This window comes from Centroberyx gerrardi, chromosome 10 (genome assembly GCF_048128805.1).
Source record: "Centroberyx gerrardi isolate f3 chromosome 10, fCenGer3.hap1.cur.20231027, whole genome shotgun sequence".
NCBI lineage: Eukaryota > Metazoa > Chordata > Actinopteri > Beryciformes > Berycidae > Centroberyx > Centroberyx gerrardi.
The window spans coordinates 26,223,742-26,249,656 of NC_136006.1; the positions used below are offsets into that span (position 1 = coordinate 26,223,742).

The 25,915-nt window shown below is 41.7% G+C and overlaps 2 protein-coding genes across 3 annotated transcripts; one reads left to right on the plus strand and one right to left on the minus strand.

The window, feature by feature from the left end:
• The first annotated feature begins 2,287 nt into the window (after positions 1–2,287).
• Positions 2,288–9,793, plus strand: pou1f1 (POU class 1 homeobox 1). Of its 2 annotated transcripts, XM_071907265.2 has the most exons (7): positions 2,288–2,423; positions 4,600–4,606; positions 5,122–5,186; positions 7,046–7,306; positions 7,839–8,003; positions 9,379–9,439; positions 9,586–9,793. In XM_071907265.2, the coding sequence occupies exons 1-7, from the start codon at positions 2,288–2,290 to the stop codon at positions 9,791–9,793; spliced, it is 903 nt and encodes a 300-aa protein (XP_071763366.2). The 2 variants fall into 2 exon arrangements, with proteins under 2 accessions (XP_071763366.2, XP_071763365.2); XM_071907264.2 differs by lacking the exon at positions 4,600–4,606 and having other exon boundaries at positions 5,025–5,186.
• A 2,158-nt stretch (positions 9,794–11,951) lies between these two features.
• chmp2ba (charged multivesicular body protein 2Ba) lies at positions 11,952–25,649 on the minus strand. Its single transcript, XM_071907246.2, has 6 exons — positions 25,462–25,649; positions 22,001–22,092; positions 18,771–18,965; positions 16,029–16,131; positions 15,287–15,393; positions 11,952–13,770 (listed from the first exon to the last, which is right to left on the minus strand). The coding sequence occupies exons 1-6, from the start codon at positions 25,493–25,495 to the stop codon at positions 13,657–13,659; spliced, it is 645 nt and encodes a 214-aa protein (XP_071763347.1). The 5' UTR covers positions 25,496–25,649; the 3' UTR covers positions 11,952–13,656.
• Positions 25,650–25,915: the final 266 nt, after the last annotated feature.

The following is a 25,915-nucleotide window of genomic DNA, read 5'->3' on the forward strand; positions in this document are numbered from 1 at the left end:
ATGGTCTTTAGCCTGAGTGGGAGTTCTTGGCTCAAATCAAAGAGGAGAGGAGAAATATTTTGAGGATCATAGTGGTGTTGAAAAGATTTTTTTTTTTTCTCTTTATCACATCCATCATGTTTGGCTGTCTCCTCCTCAGTATTGTGTTTTGGATTCTGCTTATCTCAAAGCTCTTCCGACCCCTGCACAGGTAAAAAGGGCATCTAAACTCTGTCAAAAGTCTTTCGTTTTGATTTGCTAGGGTATTTTTTAGCAAAGGCTTTCATTGACAGCGTTCAGTTATATTGTGTTGAGACAGGTGATTCACCAAGATGCATGGAAAAGGGGAAATGGAAAAGCTGACCCCATCACCAACATTTTGGCTTATATTCAAATTCAAATTCTTGCTACAAATCTGATGCATCAAAGACACAATTGCATGACTTTGAGAAAATCAAAGTCTTGGCATTTGGAATTGTGGGAACTGTCTGATAGGCCATTTTCAATTTCAAATTTCTGCTGAAGAAATGGGCCGAACTAAAGACCCTGGACCCTCCAGACACTGGAACTGACTGAGCAAAAAAATGAAAGCAAGTTTTGACTTTTGTGCATCGTTTTAACACAGTTAACATTTGTGCATTTCATTATTCTAAATGCGAGTGAATCAAATGAATTCAATACTTAGACTTCAATTAAAATCCCATTTTGAGGAGAGACATTGCTGAAGGACTAAGTACTTCCAGTGCACATTCACTGCTGAAGTAAGTTGGATCGTGCCTGCTGCCCACACACTATTTTCCACCTGCTGCAACAATAGCGCAGCAGAGCCCAAGATAAACACAAATACAAACAGAAAGACAAGAGGGCACATGGTGGCTACGCTCCTTAGATTAGCCTTTATCCTCCACAATGAGACCTGTTGTCTTTATCTGGAGCCCCTCAGCGGCTGACACAATATGGACACCATAGTGAAACAATGCTGACCTCTTCTTCCACTTACTCTGCATTAAGGCTCCATGGGCTGCTGGTTGTACTGGATCAACAACAGACAGCACTCCTGACCTCCCTCCAGGTCAATCTGGGCAAAAAAAGTAACCAATTTATACCTCAAAGCTCCTGCAAGGCAATCTAATGCCTGTGGTGAAAATTAGTTTTTCCAAGCCTGCAGGCTGTTATTTTCTGATGCACGGCGGAGAGTACACATGCAAATCAGAACGGTGGGGCCGCAATGGGTTCAAGACAATTTTGCAGCGACGGACGGTTCCTATACTGAAACATACGATCTGTTATTGCATAGAGCTGAAATTAGTCTTTGTTTTTTTAATGAGTGTTCTGAGTGTTCGTTTTACTTTGTCCCGTCGTTACAATAACTCAACCCTGTAATCAGAGAGAGGGGCAGAGAGACAGAGACAGAGAGAGAGAGAGGGAGGGGGTGGGGGGATGAGGAGGGGATCGGGTTTCTCTACCGCTCTGTACCCTAATCCTGGATTTGGAAGAGGAATGGGAAGAACACAGGTAGGGACATGGGGCTAGTGGGTGGGGGGTGTCTGCTGGATAGGAAATGGGGGGTTTGCAGGGCGAGAGAGGGGTGGTTAGTTGTAGGTGGGTGGGAGTATAAATACCTGCACTAGGCAGGAGGGGCAAAACGCTGAGGGGACGACAAACGCCGGCTTACCTGCATATCTAATAGACAGACAGGAGAGAGACAGGGACATGCACGGGAGAAGCCCCACTGAGAGAAACTGGAGGCTGTTCAGTAACTGAGAAACACCTTTAAAAGAGGAGCAGGTATACAAATGATAGTCAGTTGAACCCGAAGCTGGCCACTGTTCACCTGCGAGAGTCTTGGCTGAGGGTATGAGTCTAAAAGTGTGGAGGATCCAGGCCGAAGTGTTGAGATCGATTTCTCTTTGAGCGAAGAGGTATCGCAGTTCTTCACCCGTAGTTACATAAGTGACTTAACTGGGTGAGTCAGTCCTGCACTGGAAACGAGCCTAGATTGACCGAGAGAGGAAGAGATGACAAGACAGGTAATGACAAGACAAGAGAAGACACGAAGAGAAGAGTAGACAAGAGAAGAGAAGAGAAGAGTAGACAAGAGAAGAGAATAGTATACAAGAGAAGACAAGGCAAGACAAGACAAGAGAAGAGAAGGCAAGACGAGAAGACAAAGCAAGACAAAACAAGACAAGAAGACTGAAGAAGACCAAACGAGACAAGAGAAGATAAGCGAAGACAAGGCAAGAAACGACCAAACCAAACCACGTCATACCAGTTGGACAGTTCCAGTGTGGGAGGCCAGAGAAGAATGGCGTGTCAGGCGTTCAGTGCCGACTCCTTCACCACGCTGGCAGGAGATTCGGCCTTGCCCATCCTCATGCACCATGCCTCCGCCAGTGACTGCCTGCCCGCCTCCTCCCATGCTCACAACATGGTACCTACAGGTAAACCCAGACACCCTGACCCTTAGCTCCTCCATTTCTGTCTTCCAGCCACATCTTTTACCTGTAAAGCCCTTCAAATTAGGCAAATTATTGTTCTCTTCTCATGTGCTTTCCTTTCCCACTTTTCTCTTCAATTGACAGCTAGAAAATTAGAGCATGTTCTGCCAAAAAAAGGAGGCTTTCATTTTAGGGTGTCGTAAGGGGAGAATGGAAGTTTATTGGATATTTTATAGTGCCTGGATGATATGGGCCATAACCCAGGTAGTGCTGTCATGAGGTTAAACCCACTCTGCAGGGAGGCAGGCCTGCAATAATTACTGCAGCCTTCCACTTTGGCCTTGTGTAACTGTAAAAAAAAGGAAGAAAATTGGCATTGTGTCCAATGTGCTGTTACGATGTGCAGATGAGGACAGTCCGGTGGGATTAGTTTGTATTGGTAGCAGGTAGTACTATTGATTTATAGAGGATGTCCCTCAGCCGCTGCAGATGAAATGTGTAGAAAACCAGTGTAATATTGACTGATGCAGACCGATGCAGACGCTTGCCCATGCGTTCTCATGTGAACTGTACATCCTCGTAGCTCGTGCCCAATTAGGCTACCAGTTGTTCCTTTAGGCCCACGATTGACCCTTCCCCGCCGGGTCGGCCCACCGATCCCCATCGAGGCACAGTCGTGTTCCCAGTGCCTTAGGCAGTGGGAGGATGAACTGGATTGAAAAATGCATTTATTCAAATCCAATCTAAATTATGTAAATGTGTCTAATCAGCTGGTTTGGCCCAGCTGTCTCTACTCAGTGGATAATTGCTTTGAAGATGCGTTATCAGTGTGACAAACTTCACAATGTCTTTTTTTCAGGACGGAGCATTGTACAAAAAAGTTCCCTGGGGTTTCACCGCCTGCTGATTGTCATAGTTTAGAATAGACTGAATTAGATCAGGCAGCACATTAGTCATGCCATATATTTACAAGATGTGCAATCATGTCTTTTAAGGCATTGTCAGATGTATCACCAGTTTTCTGCTCAGACTGATAAAGACAAAACAGGTGCTGCGATGCCACAATATATTGGCCTTGTCGGTTATTTGTTTAAACACTGCCTATTTGTCAAGATCGGTAAGAGGTGATTAAAAGGAGAACTACAAATTGTCACTCAGTATAATCCTGTCTAACAGTGATTATGTGAAATACTCTCTCCTGTCTTCCAATGAGTCCATGAGGAACATGGGAATGGAGGCACAAAAAAAACATATCCCAAAAATAAGGCTAGACTTTCCCTCAGTTATATCATATCTTTATTAATGGCCAGATCAGGCTAACGCGTTTCAGCATGAGCCTTCATCTGATCATCATACACATGACACAGCCAAGTTTTTATAAGGTTTGGGAAAAATTGCCTCCAGAAGAGCATGGGCAGCGCTGTGCCAAAGCAATATGCATCTTAACAACATCAGTAAGAAGTCGTACTCGAGGTGAACATCAAACTGGATAAAAGGATGGAGAAATGAATAATTCTATTGCGTGTGATTAGCAGAAGACATAACCAGGACAATGTTCCACTTCATTTCAACACACGTAGGAGAGGAGAGCATTCACAGTGGCAGCCACATTTAAAGCAGCGGTCTAAAAGAGAAGTCATCCTCCAGCCCTGAGGGGTGCATTGTATTAGGTTTAGCAATCCAAAACAGACTGCCACCTCGAGGTCACATCTCGCCTTATTTTTTGAATCAATGTTTTGGAGTGCTGCTATTTCCATATTCTTCATGGATTCGTTGGATGCCAGTTTGCAGTTTTTGGCAGAGGACCCAATTAGAAAGTTCTGCAAGGGGGGACATCTGTCACATGTTTTACTGTATTTGCAGAGCAGTAAAGAGCTGTATTCAGATGAGATTCTAGCTGACATTTCTCCCCAGTTCCCTAGTGTAGAGGAGAACTGTACTCCAAACAGATTGTAACCACATTGTTCTCCATACCATCTGGACTAGGGTTAGACTGATATATTGGGCTGATATCGGCCTTTTATTAAAAATCAGATATTGGCCAGTCAGTGTCATCCACCTCTGATATGATGGAGGTTCCTCCCTGACCACAGCTAGTCAATATGTTTTTATTATTTTATTTCAGATGTGTGACAAGGGAAATCAGTCCAGTGTGATGTGAGAGGATTTTCCTCAGCAGCTTCAGGGTTGCCAGTCTGTAAAACCTGCAATGAAACCTGCCTCACTCTGCCTTACACACCTAAAAGAATTGCATTAGTCTGGCTTTCAATGGAGAGTTTTAGTGTCCCATGATGGTCTAAATGCTGTTTCAGAGGCTTTTCCAACCTGACAACAATAACTCTGAATACTTCGAATTTTTGGAACTCATGAAAATCATCAAATATAGAGATATTTAATATCTGCATACAGTTTTGGCTATCAGCAATTTAAATTAAAAAATATAAATCTTGGTATCAGCCTTCAAAAACCCATTGGTCGAACCCTAGTCTAGATGTAAAGTTGAGCTGTTTTCAGATCAGATCCTAGCTGACATGTCTTTCCAGTCTGCTAGTGTAGTGAGGAGCTGTTCTCCACTCAAATTATAACCATATTTCTCTCCATCAGTACCGTCTGGACTGTCCCTGGTTCAGTCGTCCAAGCGCTCCCACATGCACCTCTCCACCTCCTCCCTCGGGAACGCCCTGGGCAACGCCCCCCCCAGCCTCCACTACCCCGTCACCCCCTGTCACTATAGCAACCAACAGGCCACCTATGGCATGATGGCAGGTGAGTGGTGATGATGATGGTGGTGGTGATGATGATAATTACAATGATTATTATAGCAAAGATGTTAGCAACAATTACAATGACAATCGTGAGGATTATGATAGCAAAATATAATGATGAGGGTGGTGATGATGATGATGATGATGATTATGACCATGATGATGAGGATGATGATGACAATGATGATATGATGATGATGATGATGATGATGATGATGATAAAGACATTGATGACGATGATGATGTCTTGATGATTATAACAACAGTGATGGTCATGCTAATGATGGTGGTTATGATGATGATTACTATGATGATGATGATGATGAGGATGATGATGATGATGATATTGAAGATGAACATGATGACAAACACCATGATGGTAATAGCAATGATGATTATGTTGTTGATGATGATGATGACATTGATTGATGGTGATAATGGTGATCTCTCTCTCTCTCTCTCTCTCTCTCTCTCTCCAGCTCAGGAGATGCTCTCTGCCAGTATTTCACAGACTCGTATCCTGCAGACCTGTAGCGTCCCTCACCCGAACATGGTGAGTGGAGCGAACACACTGCAAGGTAATGATCACACACACACACACACACACACACACACACACACACACAGTCTCTGTCTCCTGGCCTGCTGTTAAACACATTAAAACTCAGCCATAGATACTTATGCTTACGCTTATTTCAACTTATATGTTTTCAGAACAGCAGTGTCCCCTCCCCTCTGAAATCAGATCAAGCTGGTCTACTAAGTTACTACTCCATTCAGATTAGTTAAGGAAGAGTGGTATATGTCCATTACATAAAACACGTGTTGTGTAGCATCTCTGATACATATCTTACAAAAGCAAGAAACAATCGCTATATTATTCATAAACCGAAGAGCTGAAACTAAAACAAGGACTTCTCATTGTCTCCCTTATATATCATTGGTGGTACTGTATTTTCAAATCATCTGATGTTGCACTTCAGTGCCACTGACACAAGAGGGGAGTGTCGCATCGCTCACCAACCTGCTTGCCAAAACACATCTATGTGTGAATACACTATCACTAATGCTGATATTGTTAGTGACGAAGAGCAAGCAATTTTAATGACATACTTTAGAGAGGGGTTAGACGGATATATGGGGCCAATATTTTTTTTAAATTAAAAATCAGATATGGTCCAGTCAGAGTCGTCCACCTCTGATATGATGGATATGATGCAGTTTGATTGATTATATTGTAGAATTGATCAATACTACACTGGTTGTTTATGGGAAGCCCTTAACCTGAACTGACTCTAATGTGACATTTTCATTGGATTACACACAATGCAAGAACACATTTACTATTAGTATTAGTAGTAGTATCCTGTGTTTCAATGGAGAGTTTTAGTGTCCCATGATGGTCTAAATGCTGTTTCAGAGGCTTTTCCACCCTGACAAGAATGAAATTGTAGGGGGAAACACTTAATGCTTCTAACTATTGGAATTTAACATATTGAATATCAGAACAAAATATTGGCAATCAGCAGCTATCCAAAAATATCGGTTTTGGCCTTCGAAACCTTGTATCGACCAAACCCTAGTTTCCAGGCTACAGTAGTCTTCATTAAAACTATCGCTGTGTCTTACAGGGACATGTCAGCTTTTCTTGTAGTGTGGAAACAAAGGTTCTCGAGACACATGTGGGAATACCAAGTGCTCATGCTGTTTTCAGTGCCATTCTGACAGAATCTCCCTTGTGTCTCCTACCAACTAGTACCTAATTTTCCTCTCTCGCTCTCTCTCTTTCTCTTTCTCACACTTGCTCTCTCATTCCACCTTTCTCTCTCTCTGTCTCTCTCTCTCTCTCTCTCTCTCTAGGATCCTTAACTCCTTGCCTGTACAAGTTTCCGGACCATGGCCTTAGTGGTGGCTCATGCACATTAAGCCATGGTTTTTCCTCGCTCCCCTCGGCCCTCCTCTCTGATGAGGTCCCCGGGGGCCCCGGCCTGGGAGAGATGAAGACTGACCCTCACAGGAAGAGCAGCCGGGACCCGGAGGACACCCCCACCATGGACTCCCCCCAGATACGAGAGCTGGAGAAGTTTGCCAACGACTTCAAAATACGCAGAATCAAACTGGGTGAGTAATCATAATAATTAGCGCATTTAATTATAGGGCTCTTGTAAAAAAAAAAAAGAGAGTGCAAAGTGCTTTGCAGGGTAGATAAAAATGTGACTAATAAAGGCAATGAATAAAGAGGAAACATATTAAAATGCAAAAGGGCAGTAAAAGGAGTAAAAGCAAAATACAGACCATAGTTCAAATTAAAGCAAGTCTTGAGTCTGGACTGTGGTATAAAAATTGCACACATACTCACACTCAATGTACACATAGTCCCACATTTTTAAACCCGGTACCAACATTTAACTATGCAGAGTAGATTAAATACTAAATCAACAACAGTAAAAATGGTCTCATACGGGTCCTTGGGACTAAATCTGGGGCCTAATGTGTTTCTGGTCTGCGATATGCGAAGTTTGAGAATCCCTGCACTATTACACCTTTGCATCAATGTGTCTGTGTGTGTATTAATGTGTTTTGTACATGTCTGCCCACTTCTCTGCCTGTGCATTCTATATATTTTCTATTCCTATTTCCTTTTCACCTGCAGGCTACACCCAGACTAACGTAGGCGAGGCTCTAGCAGCGGTGCACGGCTCAGAGTTCAGCCAGACCACCATCTGCCGCTTTGAAAACCTGCAGCTGAGCTTCAAGAATGCTTGCAAACTCAAGGCCATCCTGGCTAAATGGTTGGAAGAAGCCGAGCAGGCCGGCGGTGAGTCACACAGACAGTCAGTCAGTCAGATCCCATTTAGATCGGCCATCAAAATGTCATCTGCACCTGGATATCTTATCTGGATAAGGAAAAATGCATGTTAATGCAGCATGTAAATGCACAGAGCAAGCATTTTGATGGGAATGTGATTGGACCTGCCAGAAAACCTCCGGAGGTGATTGACAGCCACGTGGATATGCAATGTGTTCACATTAGTGAGAAAGTATCTGCGCATGGGGTAGAAATGTCACCACCATGGACAGATCATTTGTGAGGGTAGAAACGTCACCACCTCAGGTAGAAATGTTATCTTTGCAGGTAGAAACATCATCCCTGTGGATACAAAACGTAATCTCCAGGGGAAGAAACGTCATCCTCATAGGTAGAAATGTCATCACCATTGGTAGAAATATCACCTCCACGAGTAGAGATGTCATCACCGTTGATAGAAACCACATCACCGTGGGTAGAAACGTCATCTCTGCTGGTAGAAATGTCATCACCGTTTGTAGAAACATCATCGTCATGGGTAGAAATGTCTCCTCCGTCGGTAGAAAGGTAATCTCTGCTGGTAGAAATGTAATCTCCGCTGGTAGAAATATCACCTCTGCTGGTAGAAATGTCATCTCCACCGGTAGAGATGTCATCATCATAGAAATGTCATGTCTGCCCATAGATACGTAACCTCCATAGATACGTCATCACCATGGGTAGAAACGTCATCTCCGTGGCCTTTGCTTTCTACCGGTCCACCGGTATAACATAACAAAAATGGGCGCTTCACGCCCCCGGAGCCGTGTCGGGTGGCAGCGCTGTCCAGGCAAAATTGAACAGTTGCTATTGAAATATAATATATAATATATAATATATAATAGACGAGAATAATATAATGAGAATGCATATAAATACCAGGTGCAAAAGCAAGGGCATGATGGAATTGTTCATTATCCCGCTAGCATATCCAGATGCAGATTGCATTTTAATAGAAAGTGTTTTAGGGGGGTCTAAGAGAAGGCCAATACGCTGTCATTTGAAGAGGGTGAATATAATTATAAACACTATTTCCTTTAGTGGTTTTGAAAATCTAACAACACTGGTTTGTACAGACAGTGGGTCTAGGAAAAGTCATGGAGGAACATTTTGAAAGCTGAGTTGTCAAAAGGTCCAATAGTTAAAAGTCATTCAGATCGGTCGATATTGACAGTCAGGAAGACAAACAGTCAAACACTCAGACAATCAGTTAGACAGTCAGTAAGTCAGTCAGCCGGTCAGCCTGTCAGTCTGATGGTCAGTCAATCAGTCAGTCAATAAGTCAAGGAGGCGGTCAGACAGTCAACATGGTAAAGTAACACTATATCCTTCGGCTTTCCCTCAGCCTTGTACAATGAGAAAATGGGTATGAATGAACGCAAGAGGAAAAGAAGAACCACCATCAGGTAACAACAGTAAAGGAGCAAACATTACATACAATCATACAATACAATACAAAACAACCATACAATCATATTCATGATCAAGTTTCTTAGATCTTCTTCATCATTCTCTCCTCTCCTCTCCTCTCCTCTCCTCTCCTCTCCTCCAGTCTGGGAGCTAAGGAGGCTCTGGAGCGTAGCTTCGTGGAGAAAAGTAAGCCATCCTCCCAGGAAATAGCCCGGCTGGCCGAGGGCCTCCATGTGGAGAAGGAGGTGGTCCGGGTCTGGTTCTGCAACCGACGCCAAAAGGAGAAACGGGTCAAAACCAGCCTCCACCTCAGCTCCTATTTGACCAAAGTGAGTCCAAGCTGCAGGTAGCTGGCCTACTAATATCAGGTATCAGCCAAATATTAGTGTTGTCCACCTCCTATATGATGGAGGTTCCTACCTGATTATTTTTATATCAGATATCTGACCAGAGAAATCATTCCAGTGTGGTGTGGGAGGATTTTCCTCCACAGCTTCAGTCTGTAAAACCTGCAGTGAAGCCTGCCTCACTCTGCCTTAAGGAGCTGCTAACCCACCTCAAAGAATTTCATTAGCATGAAAGTTTACATAGTTCATTACAGTATGTGCCGAGTAAGTTTCATGTCCCCAGGGCCCAATGAAACTCATTCAGAATCCATTGTACAATATAAAAAATACATGAGCATCAATGGGCAAACCATCCAGTTATTATCCATTTCTGAAAGGTGTAACTCATAGAAATAGAAAGCTTTCATCAACAGCATACTGTGTTTGATGCCTGCTACCACAAATGATATTTACAGAATCATGCCTGTACTTTGTTTACCATATAGACATGCTAAAGAATGTAAATCACCCAACCAAGCAATAATGTCATCATCATCAGTGTAGATGAGCACTAGTAGATAGAAAGATAGATAGATAGATAGATAGATAGATAGATAGATAGATCAGCATTGTGCCTTATAAATAATACAGAAGTTATTCAAATGTTCCATATTTCTCCAGAGAAATTAGATATTTTATTGTTGCTGAAATGCCTTGTTGTTGATGTAGACATTTACTGCGATCCTCTGCCTGTGTTTTCTTACGGTTCTATTTCTTTGTGTATTTGTGATTAGAGTGCTGATGCCAACGGCCCCATAGTGTCTTTTCTACGAGTGCCTGCCTTATGAAGAATGTCTTATGTTTCGTTGTTGTCAAAATATGATGGTAATATATTTGATGTGTCATGAGTCATGACAATCTATTTATTTGAGATGTAATATATTATGTTGAACTACTTTCCCGCGCACAACTTTATTTTTTGATTGATTCATGGTCTGAAGTCAGGGATGTGTGAACCCAAATTTTTGGTGGATGGATCAGAGAATGCTGTGTCCCTACTGTCAAGTATAAGATATAGATTTAATCTTTCATATTTTGTTGATGCCGTGGTTTTGCTGCTGTTGCCTTGACAAAGTGCTGTGCAAATATAACAGCAGCCAGTCATGACTCTGACCTGGTTTGGATGACTAATATGAAATGTCTCAGTAAAGTGAAGAAACAAGCAAACTTCCCTCTGAGCCAAAATCTGGGCCTAATTTAAATATGGCCAATATACAGTATCTAGATAGATATATAGATAGATAGATTTGAACTGCCCTCAGTTGTTTTCAAAACTTGACCTAATATCTCAATATGCCAAAGAGATACTGTGTTAGTACGCTACTTGCACTACTTCGGGAAGATGCTTTTAATTACCAGGCACTGAAATGTCAAGCAGTCCACTTCACTTCTGAGAAACCTTAATGGAAAACCTTGTCGCAGGAGGAGCCACATGTGCCATCTTTCATTTTTTACCGATGTCTTGATGTGACTCCATGAATAAATACATAAAAAGAGACAGTCTGGTCTTGTTTGCAGTATGTACATATCACTGGCATGTCACTGGGGCATCATAAATAAGGCTATAGAAGGCATCCTGATTCAGATGCAGGCGGTTTCAACTGTGATTCATCTGTAATACTCAGACTAGAGTGTTGTCAGGGGAAATAAACGCATCAGGAGGGTCTTATCTACTGCCGTCACATTCATGAGGCTGTAAGGATGATAGGGACAGTATGCTGAAGAGGATAGAACTAGTGTAGCTGGTCTCAAAGACACTGCCTAAAGCCTCACATATGTTATGAATTACATATAGTTGTTGTGGATAAACCATTTTAACTTTCGTCAAATCAAAAGTTTCCATAGTTATTTATGTATTGAGTGAATTTGGGCTGTAGAAAAGTGATAATGCATGGTTGTAAGAAGGTAAGGATTTTTCTCATTCCTACAAAGTTTTTGTAGATGCATCTGAATGCTAAAACCTGATGCCTTAATAGCTTTCAATTACTAAGAAAACTGTGCTAACAAAAGGTGCAATATGCTAGTCTGAGTCAATTTCTTATCCTGTTGGACTGCAACCATACTAGTAAAACACATTGGCCTCTTGTGCTTCAAGGACAAAACATGAGGAAAAGATCACCAATTGTACCTGAAGAGATTTTATTCCTTATAAAAGCCATCAACCCTTAAGAGTCACGGTACAATGACAAAGAAGGATACATACAGGAGTATACATACATCTCTTAAAAAGGATGGAAACAACCTTCATTTCCTAACCAAAGAATTGCACTCAAACCAAGAATGTCATAATTTGTTCCAAATTGCATAAACCATCATTTCCAGTCACAACCACGAAAGACAGTTTTAGAAGAAACACACTGAAGAGTCAGAATAATTTAGGATAATTCGACGAAATCCGCATTGTACCTGTCAGACACATGCAAGAGTCTCAGAGTTTCTAAACTTATTTTGGCAATAAAAATAAATATGGAAACAAAAACCCAGAGAGAGGAAGACAAAGATTGAATCCAATAATATGAGCAGATATCTCCGTCGCCCTCATGTAGCCCAAAGCTGGCTGATATTGAGGAAGGATGGTAGAGATGCATCAGCTTCAGCATGGCTCTGGAGAAGAGGCAACATCACCTGGATCACAGTGTCATTTTAGCACACATCACATCGTTGCTGTAGTGTGTGTGTTTGTGTGTGTGAGTGAGGCAGCCTAAAACAACAAATGACAGTAACTGCACAGCAGCTGAAAGAGAAAAGCGACATCAGGACCGACGCCATCCTACCATCACTGTCAATCCCGTGTCCCACATACGATACATAAACAGATAAACATCAACCAAGAAGCCAAAAAACCAAGATTACGTAGCCATTCGATTACTCAGTAGCATGAAACGAACCATTCAAAACTCTTTGATATGCCAAGTCTTTAATTAGTACTAATTAGTGCTCGATTAGGTTTTCACACACGCAAACTGTTTAGCATCAAAGCAACGGCACTGGTGACTGATGCTAGCCAGTTTGCCCTCAGATCGATTCATCTCACCATGGATTCTCATGCATAATGTTAAAAACTATGAGAGTCGAGGCCTTACCCCAGCCTGAGGGCATGAATGTCAGCTAGACATTTCACACATATAAGTTTTGTTAGAGTTGGATCATCTCCAGTAGCTATGGTAACGCACCTAAGGATATAAGAACATGGTAATGATTAATAACTTCCGCCTACACCCCAGGATGACATAAGCATCGCATTAACGGCTCTGCACTGATAGAAATCAGTGGAACACCCATGCATGAATAGGTTGCTTCAGAGGGAGAACATCTTTTAAGCATTGGCAACCAAGATAGAAGGTAAACAGAGTGAGTGGGAATTATAGGTTCCATCTGTATTCAGAGTTTCTCACCACTAAAAGTTTTCACCGCCCCCCTGCTCTTTTTAATTACCATTTTATTCCCATTAAAACTTTTTGAGAAATCAGTCATTTAGAGATAGATTATATGACTAATTCATGTTTGACCAAAATATCAGATGGATTGTAATAATTCCAAGGTCACATATAACCTGTAGCCCTTTCATAGACAGAGGTGGTGAACAGGAGTGTGGGTGGTTCAGTAGTCCAAGCATCTATGTTTGGTCCACCTTCAGGCTTGGGCCCTTCCAATGTCATTATAAATATTATTTTCGCATAAATACATCAGATGTTCCTCTCCCAGGATCTGTAAGGCAATCTGCCGCTGAATATGCGTGTGTGTGTGTGAGTGCGTATGTATGTGTTAATATACATTTGTGTGTCTGCCTTTGAGCCTGTGTGTGTGTGTGGGTGGGTGTGTGTGTATTAGTCCACTCCCAGGGCTCGGAGCTGTCTCTCGATCTCGTCGTCGGAGATGGTGGCCTGTTTGGAAGAGGCGGCGCCGGGGAGACTCTTTCCTGCAGCTGGAGCGCTCACCATCTGGAAGAACACACACGGACAACAAATCCCATTAACACACACAGTCAATTCAAATTAGACACTATTATACATACACACACCAAGACCAGGACGTGCTGCAGGATTTGCAGCCTTGTTCGGCTGTCTACAGCCACTCCAAAGCCAAATCAAAATCCCTGTTGGAACTGGATTAGTTTTACTGGGGGAGGTCTTGTAAATTATGTTTACAAACTTAATGTATTTTGGACCATTCATACGCAATAAAGGATCTCTGTGACTTCCCTCAAATTACTTCTTGTAGCCCACCTCCGCTTACATGCTCACGCTAGTCAGTCAAACAAGCAAATGCATTTGAGATTTAGCCAGCTCCCAGCTTACTACATGCTGCCATTCAAAAGATAAATGGCATCAAGTTGTGAGGTTTCAATCTCCAAAGGGCTTTTATTTATTTTGTTCCTCCTTTGTGTGTATGGGTTTCCATGTTGTGGTGTTGGTTGACAGTTAAATAGTTCCTGCACTACAGCTTCCATAAGGCTTTTTGTAGCCTATATTTCTTATGACAATCTGCCGTCCACCAAAAACATAAAGCATAATTACTTTATGAAGATCTCATTTCAGCTCAGAGTTTGCTGAAAAACAGAAGGGAATTCGCTCCAGATTCTTTACTTTACAGGCTTGTAAAAAGTTAGAGACATGGCAGGATAATACTGGATTAAACTCACAGATTCCGCTGGCAATAATTTCAGCTACAGGGCCTCCCTAAGTAAAACTAATCCAATTTGAATAGGGCTTTAGCCTCTTACTGAGTATGAAACTGCACTTTCAAGGCAATATGGTTCCCCAATATAAGTTTCTCCCAATCTGCTATGGAGTTTATGAGTCTTGTAACTTCCATTCAGCTTTAGGGTTGATCAAATAGGATTTTATTGGTCTGCATTTCAAGACAAATACATGATGCAAAAGCATTGTTAAGTATTATCTGTTCAGCCTTTTCCTCTGCTCACCAGTACCCCACATAAACTTAAAAAACAAGTTTGGAGCTTTTTTTATGAAACCGCCTGTTTGCTCTTTCCAGCTGTGGGCTTGTTTACGGGAGAATCCGTGGGCTTGTACAGAGAGTTGTGAAGGGGTAATTACCCGTGGAGCCCCCAGGGGGAGCCAGACTCCCGGCAGATGGACAGCCTGGCTGCTACACAGACAGATAGAGCTAGAGAGATGAGCTGAGGGCTAGCCCCACCATGTGGCAGCTGGAATGCATTTTAATAGTTGAGTAAAAACCATGTGGAGCACTTATTGCTCATCTTATTGCTCATCTTGACTTGCCAGGGATGTGTAAGTGTGTAGAAACACCAAGGACACTACAATGTAGATCAAACATGTGAAACCATATTCAATTATTTATTGTCCTTGCCTTCTCATACAACCAGTGCACAGTTTTACATTTTAGATTTGTCTGAATGGTACTGAGCTGAGATAGAGACCTAATAGGACTTTCATGTGTTGTGAATGTCATTAGTCCCTTTTTGAAACTCCTTACCTTTCCTGAGATCTCGATGCCGATCTCATCCAGAACCTGGTTGACAATGTCCTGAGATTCTTCCTCATCCCCGGACTCGTCAAAGATCTCATCCAGAGTGTCGTTGACTGGAGGGAGGGAGGAAGGGATGGATGGGAAGGGATGGGAAGGGAGGAGGGAGGGAGGGAGGGATGGGGAGGGAGGAGAGGTCGAGAGGTAGAGAGGTCAATCAACTACGAGTCAAACACATTGATTTTCAGTCACAGTTTGAACTTTGGAGTGAGATAGCCGTTGGCAACTTTTTGAAAAATGCCATTGTGCATTCAAATTAGTAAATGTGTGTATTTGTGTGTGATTATGTATACACTGCAATTGTATTTTACTTCCCTCACCAAAACGCAGATTGCTGTGCATGTCACTTCCTCTTGTATTATTTACGTCCTTTAAAATTGACAGTAAACGCCTCATCTCACCTCATCCACAAGTATCCTGACAATCCATTTTTGACAAGTACGTTACTATCAGAGCTGCTGCCAAAGTTTATTTACGTTTCCATAGTTGGTGTTAATACAGTGGTGGTGATACAGACTCACTGTATTTATACTTTGCTGTTAATGTGGCAAAATGCGTCTCTGACCAACTCTGGAGCTGGTTTGGGTGATCGGATCTTAATCCGATTACAATCCAGTCACCCAGGAGGCATGTTGATGCAGTTTGCAGCGTGTGTGCGTGTGTGTGTGTGTGTGTGTGTGTGTGTCCTTACTCATCTCCTCTGTCATGCCCATCTTCATGTTCTCCTTCTGGAAGTCCTGCATGGTCTTCAGGGTCTTCTGTGGATCCATCTTCTTATTCACCGCCTGCATCGTCTGCACACATTATTAAAAGCAAGTTAGAGCATTTCTGTGGTTGCTTAGTGTCTTCACAGGCTATGAGGGTTTCCCTATACATGTCTCTTCATTATAAGCAACCACACAATATTGATTATTCTTTCTTTCATAGGATCAACTTTAGCTGAAGCCTCAGCAATCGCTACTCTTCTTGGGCTCCACAAAAACCACAGTTGGCATCACAAGACAGACAGTACAGCATAAAAACATGACTAGACATAGATATTACAACATGATAACATTAAGAAATTCACCAGGTACGAGACATCTTGTAAAAATGACCTACAATTGATCACCCAGATGCGAAAGGTAAATTGCGGTGGAATGTTTTCTTTGAAAATTAGAGATATGGCAGATTCCCACCGGATTAAAATCACTGACAATCTGCGCAATTATTATAAAATCACTGGGCGTCCCCAGGTAATATTAGTTCCTTGCGAATAAGGCTTTAGAAGATATTAGGAGCATTAGGATAATAGGAAGACCACCAAACACACACTAACACACAAATTATGCATCTCCTTCCTTCCGGTGCACAGTGTGAAGTGTTGACACAAGCATGACCTACTTTCACAGCTGAGCCCAACACAACAGATAAGCTTCATTCCAGGTCTCCAATTCACTGTAGTTTACATACTGTTCCAAACTATGCTAACCCACAGCTCCTTATATTTGGGGAGGAGAGCACTACAGGAACTGGATGGAAAAAGTGAGATTTTTCCAGGAAAAGCTGCTGCTGTGTATATGTGTGTGCATGAGCGATCTTTATGCATCTGTTTGACATAACACAATTAACACATGTTCTCACACACAAGCATAGCACACTTCTTCACAGTCCATTAACCTGAAGCCTAATTATATTTGACCTGTCTATGTTTGCTAAGTCTGTACAGTACATCGCTCCTGGCAAATTACCACCCATCCTTCTCACACTTCATTAACAATGATGCCACGACACTTGGCTTTAAACATGAACAGATCTCACATGAATACATTAATCACTAACACTAAAATATTGATACATGAGTAAACACTGAAACTAGTTCATGCCTTCACGTATATGACAAACACAAGTCAAACTGTTTTATAGGCCATTAAATGGTGAACTACATATACAGTCAGTGGATATCAAACATTTACACACCCTTTCGAATTTTCTAGTTTATACTGTCTTGAGGCTTGAAATGAAAACCCATTAAATAAAGCAAAATAATGCTTCTACTTAACTTAAGTATTAATTGAAGTTTGTGCACACTTGTGCAACCAAGAAGTTTTAGTTTTCCATTTTAATACATTTAATACATATTAACAGCCTTTTGTTTGTAGCTTGATTTTGCTGGTTACTATATCCAAACAAATGTGGAAAAAAGGCTGATTTAAATTATTCTCATTTCAGGCATCAAGACAATAAAAACTAAAAAATGTCAAAGGATATGTAGGCTGCATCCATCAAGACATCGGCTGTATGAAGGGTTGCCAAAAGTAATTGGGGGGTGGATAGCTGATCCTTTCAATAGTTGCTGAACAGTTTAAAAATATCTCCAACCAATAATAACATTCTCAAAATTCCAGTTTCACTTTCATGTCTGTGATCATCTTGATGAGGAGAAGTAATGTGTCCCTTAATATTGGATATCTCATTTTAGAAAAAAATAATCCAATAATAGATCTATAAAAACAGCTCATTTAGTCTTTGAAGGCAATAGTGGGGGAGAGGGTTAGGACAAAAAAATCTCCCCTTCTCCCAACACTTACTCCAAATCCTTTACATTATGATGTTGAGACTCCCCACACACATCAAACTCATAACAGTCAGAGGGGATTCATTTGAACTCCACTGGTTTGGAGGATATGGTTTTTAACTGGTTACTGGCTATACTCTGCCCTCATTTACTCAAACATATTAAAATCTGTTGGGGAGGGAAAAGGGGCTACAGTGGCACTTTGAAGTTAGACAACAACAGGATTTCATAAGATTGACAACAACTTGGAGGGAGAGATATTGGAGAGATGACTCAGATTGAGACTTTGACTCCCCGCTTTGATGTCTTAATTGCTGGTGCCTTCCTTTCCTATCATAATGTGGTAACTCTAGTGAAAGCTCAAAGGTCAGATGTTCAGGGGGCTAACTAAGAGAGTTAAGAGGTTAAATCTTACTGGGGAATTAGAGTGAATTGCTACTGCCATCAACTCAATGACTCTTCTTTAATCAACTGAAGAGTGACAAAACACAACCAATTGAAATGAAAAGTGCAGACTACAGCAAACGCAAAGGGACCACAAGGCCTTGGAAATGTGATCAGACACAGAAACGAAACTGGAAAACAGTATTCTGCTGTTAGAAAGAAATGAAAGAAATTTATGTTCACAAAATCAACAATAATATACCTGAGGCTTCCAATTAATAACTTAGGTTAAACTTTTCTATCTTTGTGTGGGCAGCGGATTTTAAATTTTTTCTTTATCCTATGGTCAGACATAGCTGCTTGGGGTAACAGTATGAGGTTAGTATGAGACTCAAACTGGACCAACTGAACCCTATGTTACTGTTTTTTTTAACTCTACCGACCTGAGTTATTTTGTTTTAACCCAAACTCCAAACGGGCCGAGCATCTCACCTTGGCGGTAGTGGACATGGCGCCGGCCATCTTCATCTGGGAGTTCATGACCTTGGTCTGCGTGGACATGGAGGTGACCTTGGAGCTGACGGCGTACGTCCGGTTCTTCTGCTTCCTCAGCTGGACCAGCTGCTTGGCCAGGATCTTACAGGCCTCCCGGTTACCACTCTTAGCCATCTTCTTGATCTCTGCCTCCTGGAGGGGGAGGGGAGGGATTAGAAAATGAGGACTAGGTACACTTGCCTGGTTGGGACCTTCTTTGATGCTGATGCCTGCTTGTGTTTCAAAACAAGGCCAAGCTCACGTATGGCAGTGATACTGATCTGGCTAGCCTGAGCTCCTCCGGCTTCGGTTCCGCAGCTTGGGAGTTCTGACAGCAAAGGCCCGGTCACCTTTTGTTACCAGCCGAGTCCTAGGAACAACCAGCAGGGCAACCAGAGGACCTCAGGCTGCGCTCCAGCTCATAAGGGGTTAAAAGGTCTGATATATAGCTGGGGGCCAGACCCCGCTGTGCCCCACTGTGCCCTTTATCAGTAAAAACTTCAAATCAATTCTAAAACAAACAGGCAACCAGTGTAAAGCTGTTAAAATGGGAGTGATATGATCCTGTCTTTTTGGTTTGGTTAAGAGCCTTCCTGCTGCATTTTGCACTTGCTACATTTTACATAATTGGGCAGGGAACTCTTGACTTAAGCAGGAATAGAAGGAAATACAGTTGTCTAAACATGAAGAGATGAAGGTATGGATACATTTTTTGGGATCAGAAAAGGATAAAAAAAAGTAATATCTATATAATATAACATATATATATATATATATACAGTATATACAGTATATATAATGCCTTATAACACCTTCTGAGCTCTACTTGAAGTAAATTTGCTGCAGATTCATATACAAATAATACTTACACTACAAATGCACTCATACGTGCATGCATACACACACATATTGATAAACACAAACACATCCATCAAGCTCCCCAGAGACTGGTGTGTTTGCAAATGTAGACATAGTAAATACAGTCATCTGGCATAGGCTTTAGACACCGGCGAGCAAATACACCCTTTTAGCTTTGGTAAACATGAGGAAATACATCGGAGCCCACAGGGAATCTGTGTGTGGGTATCAGTGTGTGTGTGTGTGTGTGTGTGTATCCCCAGAGACGAGACTGTAGCTCCGGGTTACTGTAAGCTAGCCAGGCCTCTGAGCACTGCTACAGCATCCTTAGCTTGTCTTGTTTATATACCTACATGTGTATGTATGTGTGTGTGTGTGTGTGTTTGTGTGTGTGTGTGTTGAGAGCTACCACTGCAGGAAAAAAACAATCATTTATTAATGTTCGGTAGTGCAAAAGTAATATGCTTCCCCTACTCCGCTCTGTGTGTGTGTGTGTGTGGTGTGTGTGTGTGTGTCAGTGTTGAGAGGGTTAAACTGTCATTAGCTGCTCATTGATGCTCCACTCAGCGTAAGTGCTCTGGCTGTCGGCATGCACACACACGCATTCATACGCTCAGCAGGTGCATCAGAAGAGCGCTATCTTTGCCTGCTAAGCAGAACAGAGAAGATGAAAATTAATGGTTGGCAGAGAAAAATAGAGCCCTAAAAGACAAAAGACACACGATGACTGTAATGGCGACTGCCCTGTCATCTCAAAACCTATGAATGTATAAACTGGGAAAAGAGAAAGATGAGAGCAATGGGACTGCTGCTTATGTGATGCTTATTATGGCTTGTTTACTGCCCTGTCAGAAGAGGAGGAGAGGATGGCGGGTGGGGGATTGAAGGGGCGGGGGGGTGATGGATAGATAGTGCTTTCCCAGAGTGATGCAGTGCACAATTGGGGCTGTTGGGCTTTGCCTGGTAAGCACTGGGAATCTGTGTGTCCGTGGAGTTAGAGCCAAAGCACTGAGATTTTCTTTGAACAACAGATGGATGATATGACGCTACAGCGGTGTCACACTAACTGTATTTCCATCCAACTGTCAAGTGAATTTTAGAAATGTCACAAAAACATAAAATGCTAATTAAGTGTGTTTCCAGGGTATCTGCAGGTTCTAGAAAGACTAATTTAAGACCTTTAAAGACGTTTTAATGCAGAGAAACAAAGCTGGCAAGGAACATAAAGTCCAACTGTGTTTATTAAAGCAGTAAAAAAAACAATAAAAGCTCTAATACCTGTGTTTAAGACATTTTAAGGCCTTATATTTAGATAATATAATAATGCAATTAAATTTTTTTCAGACTTTTTAAGGCCCATGGATACCCTGGGTTCCATCAGCTGGTTTGAAGCAAATAAATAGGCTTCCTGGATATAGACTTTTTTGATTTTGAGGAAATTTCATCAAAATTGGCCATTTCAATTCAGTCTTTCTAATTCAATAATTCACATAAAAATACTTGGATGGAGAATGAACAACTTGACTCAAACTGTACTTTGTTTTCTGGAGGACAACCTCAGCCCCTGCACCCTCCCTTTGTGTCTGTTACGTGTGTGTGAATGTGTGTGTGAATGTGTGCATGCACTACACACTTGAGACGTGCATGGTGGGGGGCAACAGACGGTTATGATTGTGCTTAACTGCAATATAGGTCATTTCCATTTCTTAGAGAAAGGATCTTTTATTCAGATGGTGCAACAAAGCTTTAAAAAAATCTAGACTAATTAGCGGAAAGCATTAATGAGGAATAAAAAACTGGTTCCCCAGGGAGGTAATTATGTCCTGTATGATATTTACTTAATACAACAGAGAGGAGAGGACACAACGGGCTTCTTTTCATCTTTCAGCGAAGGGAAATGTTCAATTCTTCTGTTCATACAACTGTACGGTGTCACTGTGTGTGTGTGTGTGTGTGTGTGTGTGTGAGAGAGAGAGAGAGAGAGAGAGGGGGAGGGCGGGGGGGTCTCTCTTGCCTGAAGCAGACCTCCCTACCAGATTAATCCTGTCTTTTCATTTAGACCCACTAGCCAATCAGGCTCCATCCCAGAAATCAGGAAGAGGAAGTGGATCTAGGTTGTGTGTGTGTAGATTGTGTGTGTGGAGTGTTTGCCTACGGGCTTTCATACAGCATTGATGCAATATGTAGAAATCTAAGGAAAATGCCTTACATAGGGATATTTCATTCCCAAAAGCGCTTAGTGTGTGTATCTGTGTGTGTGTGTGTGTGTGTGTGTGTGTGTGTGTGTGTGTGTGTGTATGTGTGTGTGTGTGTGTGTGTGTGTGTCCCACCATTTGCTTCTCTTGTTTCTCCAGCGCTGCTCTGTCTCTGGTGATCTGTCTCTGAGTGCCACGCAACTCCTTAGACTGTTCCTTGATTATGTCTAAAGAAAGAAAGAAAGAAAGAGAGAAAGAAAGAAACACTTTTTAAAAGCCATAATACCTGTACATTATTAGTCCTTTACAGCAGCCAATAACATTTTACAGACACCCAAATGTGGACACATATTGTTTGAAATTATATGATTATAAAATTTAGAATTCAGTTTAGCAAATATATATAATTTCACATCATTTGCCTTTCGACAGGAACATTCACACTAAAAGAGCGGAAACTGAATAAAGAGTTGTGTTACTGTTACTTTAAGATATAATAACTATTAATAAATCTGTGAATAGCCCTTTTAGCATTTGAATCAACAGTACAGATAACGATGATGATGATGATGGGCAACCTGCTAAGCAACAGTGGCTTTAGTTGAGGAGAGGATGGTAAAGGTTAATGTGATCAAGCCTCTACCAGGAAGAGACAATGGGAGCAATAGGCCCACATTCCTTTTTTACAGGGCTGTGGATGGAATCTAAACCATCTATTCACTGCCTTATTAGTCAACATGCTTGTGTGTGTGTGTGTGCGTGTGCGTGTGTGTGTGTGTGTGTGTGTGTGTGTGTCTGTGTGAAATACCACAGAATCATCTGCTGCACAGTGAGAACGCATATTGGAACTGCTAACTATGAAAGTACTTGAAAAGCTCACAATCTGTTGAGTTGAAAAGTTCTGGAGTCAGAGGTTCGTCTTACTTGAGTATATATTTATTAAAAGGAGTCTCATGAGAGGAAGAGATGCACACAGCACATAGGCTACATACACTTCTTCAAAGGAGAATAGATTTGAGCTGGTCTTTATGTATCTTCCAAGGACGCACAGAATGTGCTGACATGGGAACAGGTCACAGAAAAGGGTTACAGCATCATATGTTATGTCTTAGTTTAGAGAATCTACAGATAGTCTGGGACATCCAGGAGCCACTTGTGACAAGAGACCTCTGGCCTAGTAAGTTATGGCCCAAAGGTTACAGTGAGGTAACCATTCATCATGAAACAGTGCATTCCCCTAGGGAGACCAGTTAAGCTGTTACATGTATGTTAAATTTTCTTCCACACAATCTAAACCACACATGGACTCATGTTATATGTTTATACTCAAAAAGCATTGTGTTATTAGTTTATCAAGACTGGCTTATCTTTCAAATTTATTTTCTGCTAAATATGAAAACTACCAGTAGAGTTTATATGGTAAATCTAGCACACAAAATGAGGAAATAATGCATGGAAAAAAATGGTGCAATAAACAGGCATCATATGAGATAATAGCCTACATGTCCCTGAGTCACACATTCAACCATGGTTTATGAGTGAGGGCATACACAAGCAATCACTGTCATACACACACCCCTACTGTCTGGGAAACACACACACATTCGCAACCTCAAGAAAAAAGAAAAAAACATGTTGCAGTGGGCACATCTTTCACTGAACCAACTAAGTGTGAATTGGATTTCAACTACATAAATCAAATCCACTCAAATCAACTGCTTTATGGCCTAATCAAATTAGAATTAAATTATGGTGGGTGCTTTTGAATATTACAAAATATATCCATTTACCCATTTCAAGCCTTCAAAACTAGAAAATAAAATGAAATTTGACTGAAAAATAACATGAAAAATAGACACAACTTCAAGTCAAGATGGATATTAAATTTGTTAAAAATGGTAAGGAATGGAAAAAGTGAGTATATTTCTAAGCACCTGACTCTGATCTGCATTGATATGAGTTCCGCGAAGTTACTCTGACACTTACTATAATCAGTAGAAAACCACTTTGGGATGAAAATGGAAAAACTCAACAAACTACCAAAAATGCTCATCCTCTCTGTAAAGGTGAGTCCTCATAAAGCCGGTCGAAACGGCTGAGAGTGTTGGACCACTTGCGAGAGCGAAGCCTGTATACGTAACAAGGTGACGTACCGACAACGTCTCGAAGTGGGAGGGATATCGTCCTACAAATATGTGTGATCTCGCCCTCACCGCCCCCCCGTACGCCAAACGACCAGATAACGCTGCACCCACCCCACCCGGGGCAACCCCAGGCACGCCATGCCCAGAGAACGAGGGATGAGAGAAAATAAGGAAAAGAAGATGGGAGAGATGGGGACTGCTGGATGCCACGGCGGAGGAGACCTGACAACGGCTTGGCTTTGACTGAAGGTAACACAACACAGTAAGTAAGTCGCTGATCGACACGGGTGAAACTGGAATGACAATGATGGGAGGAGGAGGGGAGGGGGGGGTTGTGCTGTGAAGAGATTTGGTACCACAGATATAGCCTATATTAGTAATAGTAATAGTGATAGTTACTTTTACTATATTAAAACCTAGAAACTGGATATTTTCTATGGAATTCTCCATCCAGGAGAGTCTAGGTTTAATCGGCCGTCTCTCTGGAAATCCAGCCCCGGGAGTCAATCTAATGAGTATTTGAAATGGAATAATTGATTCATAATTAATTTTGATAACAGACAGGCTAGTTTTCCATTTTGACCTTGTAAGGTTGATGACCTAGCCTGGAGAAAAATGCTGAAATATTATGATTGAAAGGCTTGCAAGAATTTTGACATCATTGTACATTATTCTGAGTAATTTTAACATATCCAACTATAGCACATGTAGCAAGATGTTTTGTTAATGTCTTATTTTGAGAGCCTTTAGTTGACAGACACACAGACAATCAAACTATTTGAAATAAAAAATGTAGTAAATGTTCTCATCACAAGTCTATACAGCAGGCAATTGTTTTGTAGTCTGTGGGGCAAGGCACAGATGGACAGTGATACAGCCCAATTAAAGCAATCCTGAGGGAGGAAATACGGGGAAATGGATTGAGGAAGAGTAGTCTACCACATAGAAGCAAGCAAAGACAACTGTCATGTCTCCTCACATGACATATTTTCAATCCTCAAGATTTCTCATATTCATTGGGGTTCAAGTTTCCAGTTTCTGCTCGGTGGCTGCCAAACATTCGGCTAGCTCCACTGTAGCAAAACTGGACAGCCTCTTCCTATATGGAACAGTGTAACACAGCTAACAGTTTCAGTGTGTGGAAACTAACTTACAGCCTAGTTTATATCGAAGTGAGAGTATGTAGCTACTACCGCCATCTCTGCTACTGTCAATAACGTTACATTGTAATCCAGCTATGCACAAAAATAGCCTGTTTATTTCCAGGTAAGCTCCTTTATTTAACAATGACGCTTATAAACTATTTTTAGGCGTAAGTTAGCAACATGGCTGAGTTTTCAAACTGGAGCCAGAACAGGTAAAACAAGTTAAAATGGGATAGGTGGCACACAGCAGTTAGTACACCCGGGCTAAAAACAAGTTAGCTAGCTTTATCACATCGAACAAACTTACCGTCGACAGTCTTCTTCTTGAATAGGGAAGCCATGGTGCTACGATATTTCAACTTAAAGAGAAAATACAAATCCTGTACTGATGTATTGTAAGATTCCTAATGTTAATACGGCCGTTAAGCCGTCAAACTGAGGCGGCAGGTTAGGTTAGGTTAGCTGCTTTGGTTTCCTGGTTGACTTTCTGTTGGAGTTCCTCCCTCTACTGACTCACGGCTCCATCTGACGTCACGGCGGGACTCTCATGCTGCCTTCAAGTGAGCCTCGTAAAATGTCGCTTCATTGAAGTCGTAAATACGATTTGTGGTGCACATGTAGAAAATAATGGACAGTGTCACCCCTTGACTTTCTGCTAGCCATTTTGAAGACCAGGGATCATTTTGGGAGCAAGAGTTTTATGCAGTAGATAGTAGAGTGAAAGGGTGGACAAGGAAAAGCCAGAGGATGGTCATAAAACA

Bases quoted from the DNA above. Each gene is read 5' to 3' on its own strand.
- chmp2ba (XM_071907246.2), bottom strand. From the start codon at position 25,495: ATGGCTTCCCTATTCAAGAAGAAGACTGTCGACG. The intron at 22,093-25,461 runs GTAAGTTTGTTC...TTCTTTCTTTAG, and splicing joins CAAGAAGAAGACTGTCGACG to ACATAATCAAGGAACAGTCT. The intron at 13,771-15,286 runs GTAAGGAGTTTC...GTGTTCTTCCAG, and splicing joins GCATCGAGATCTCAGGAAAG to ATGGTGAGCGCTCCAGCTGC.
- pou1f1 (XM_071907264.2), top strand. From the start codon at position 2,288: ATGGCGTGTCAGGCGTTCAGTGCCGACTCCTTCACCACGCTGGCAGGA. The intron at 2,424-5,024 runs GTAAACCCAGAC...TCTCTCCATCAG, and splicing joins TCACAACATGGTACCTACAG to TACCGTCTGGACTGTCCCTG. The intron at 7,307-7,838 runs GTGAGTAATCAT...TTTCACCTGCAG, and splicing joins AATACGCAGAATCAAACTGG to GCTACACCCAGACTAACGTA.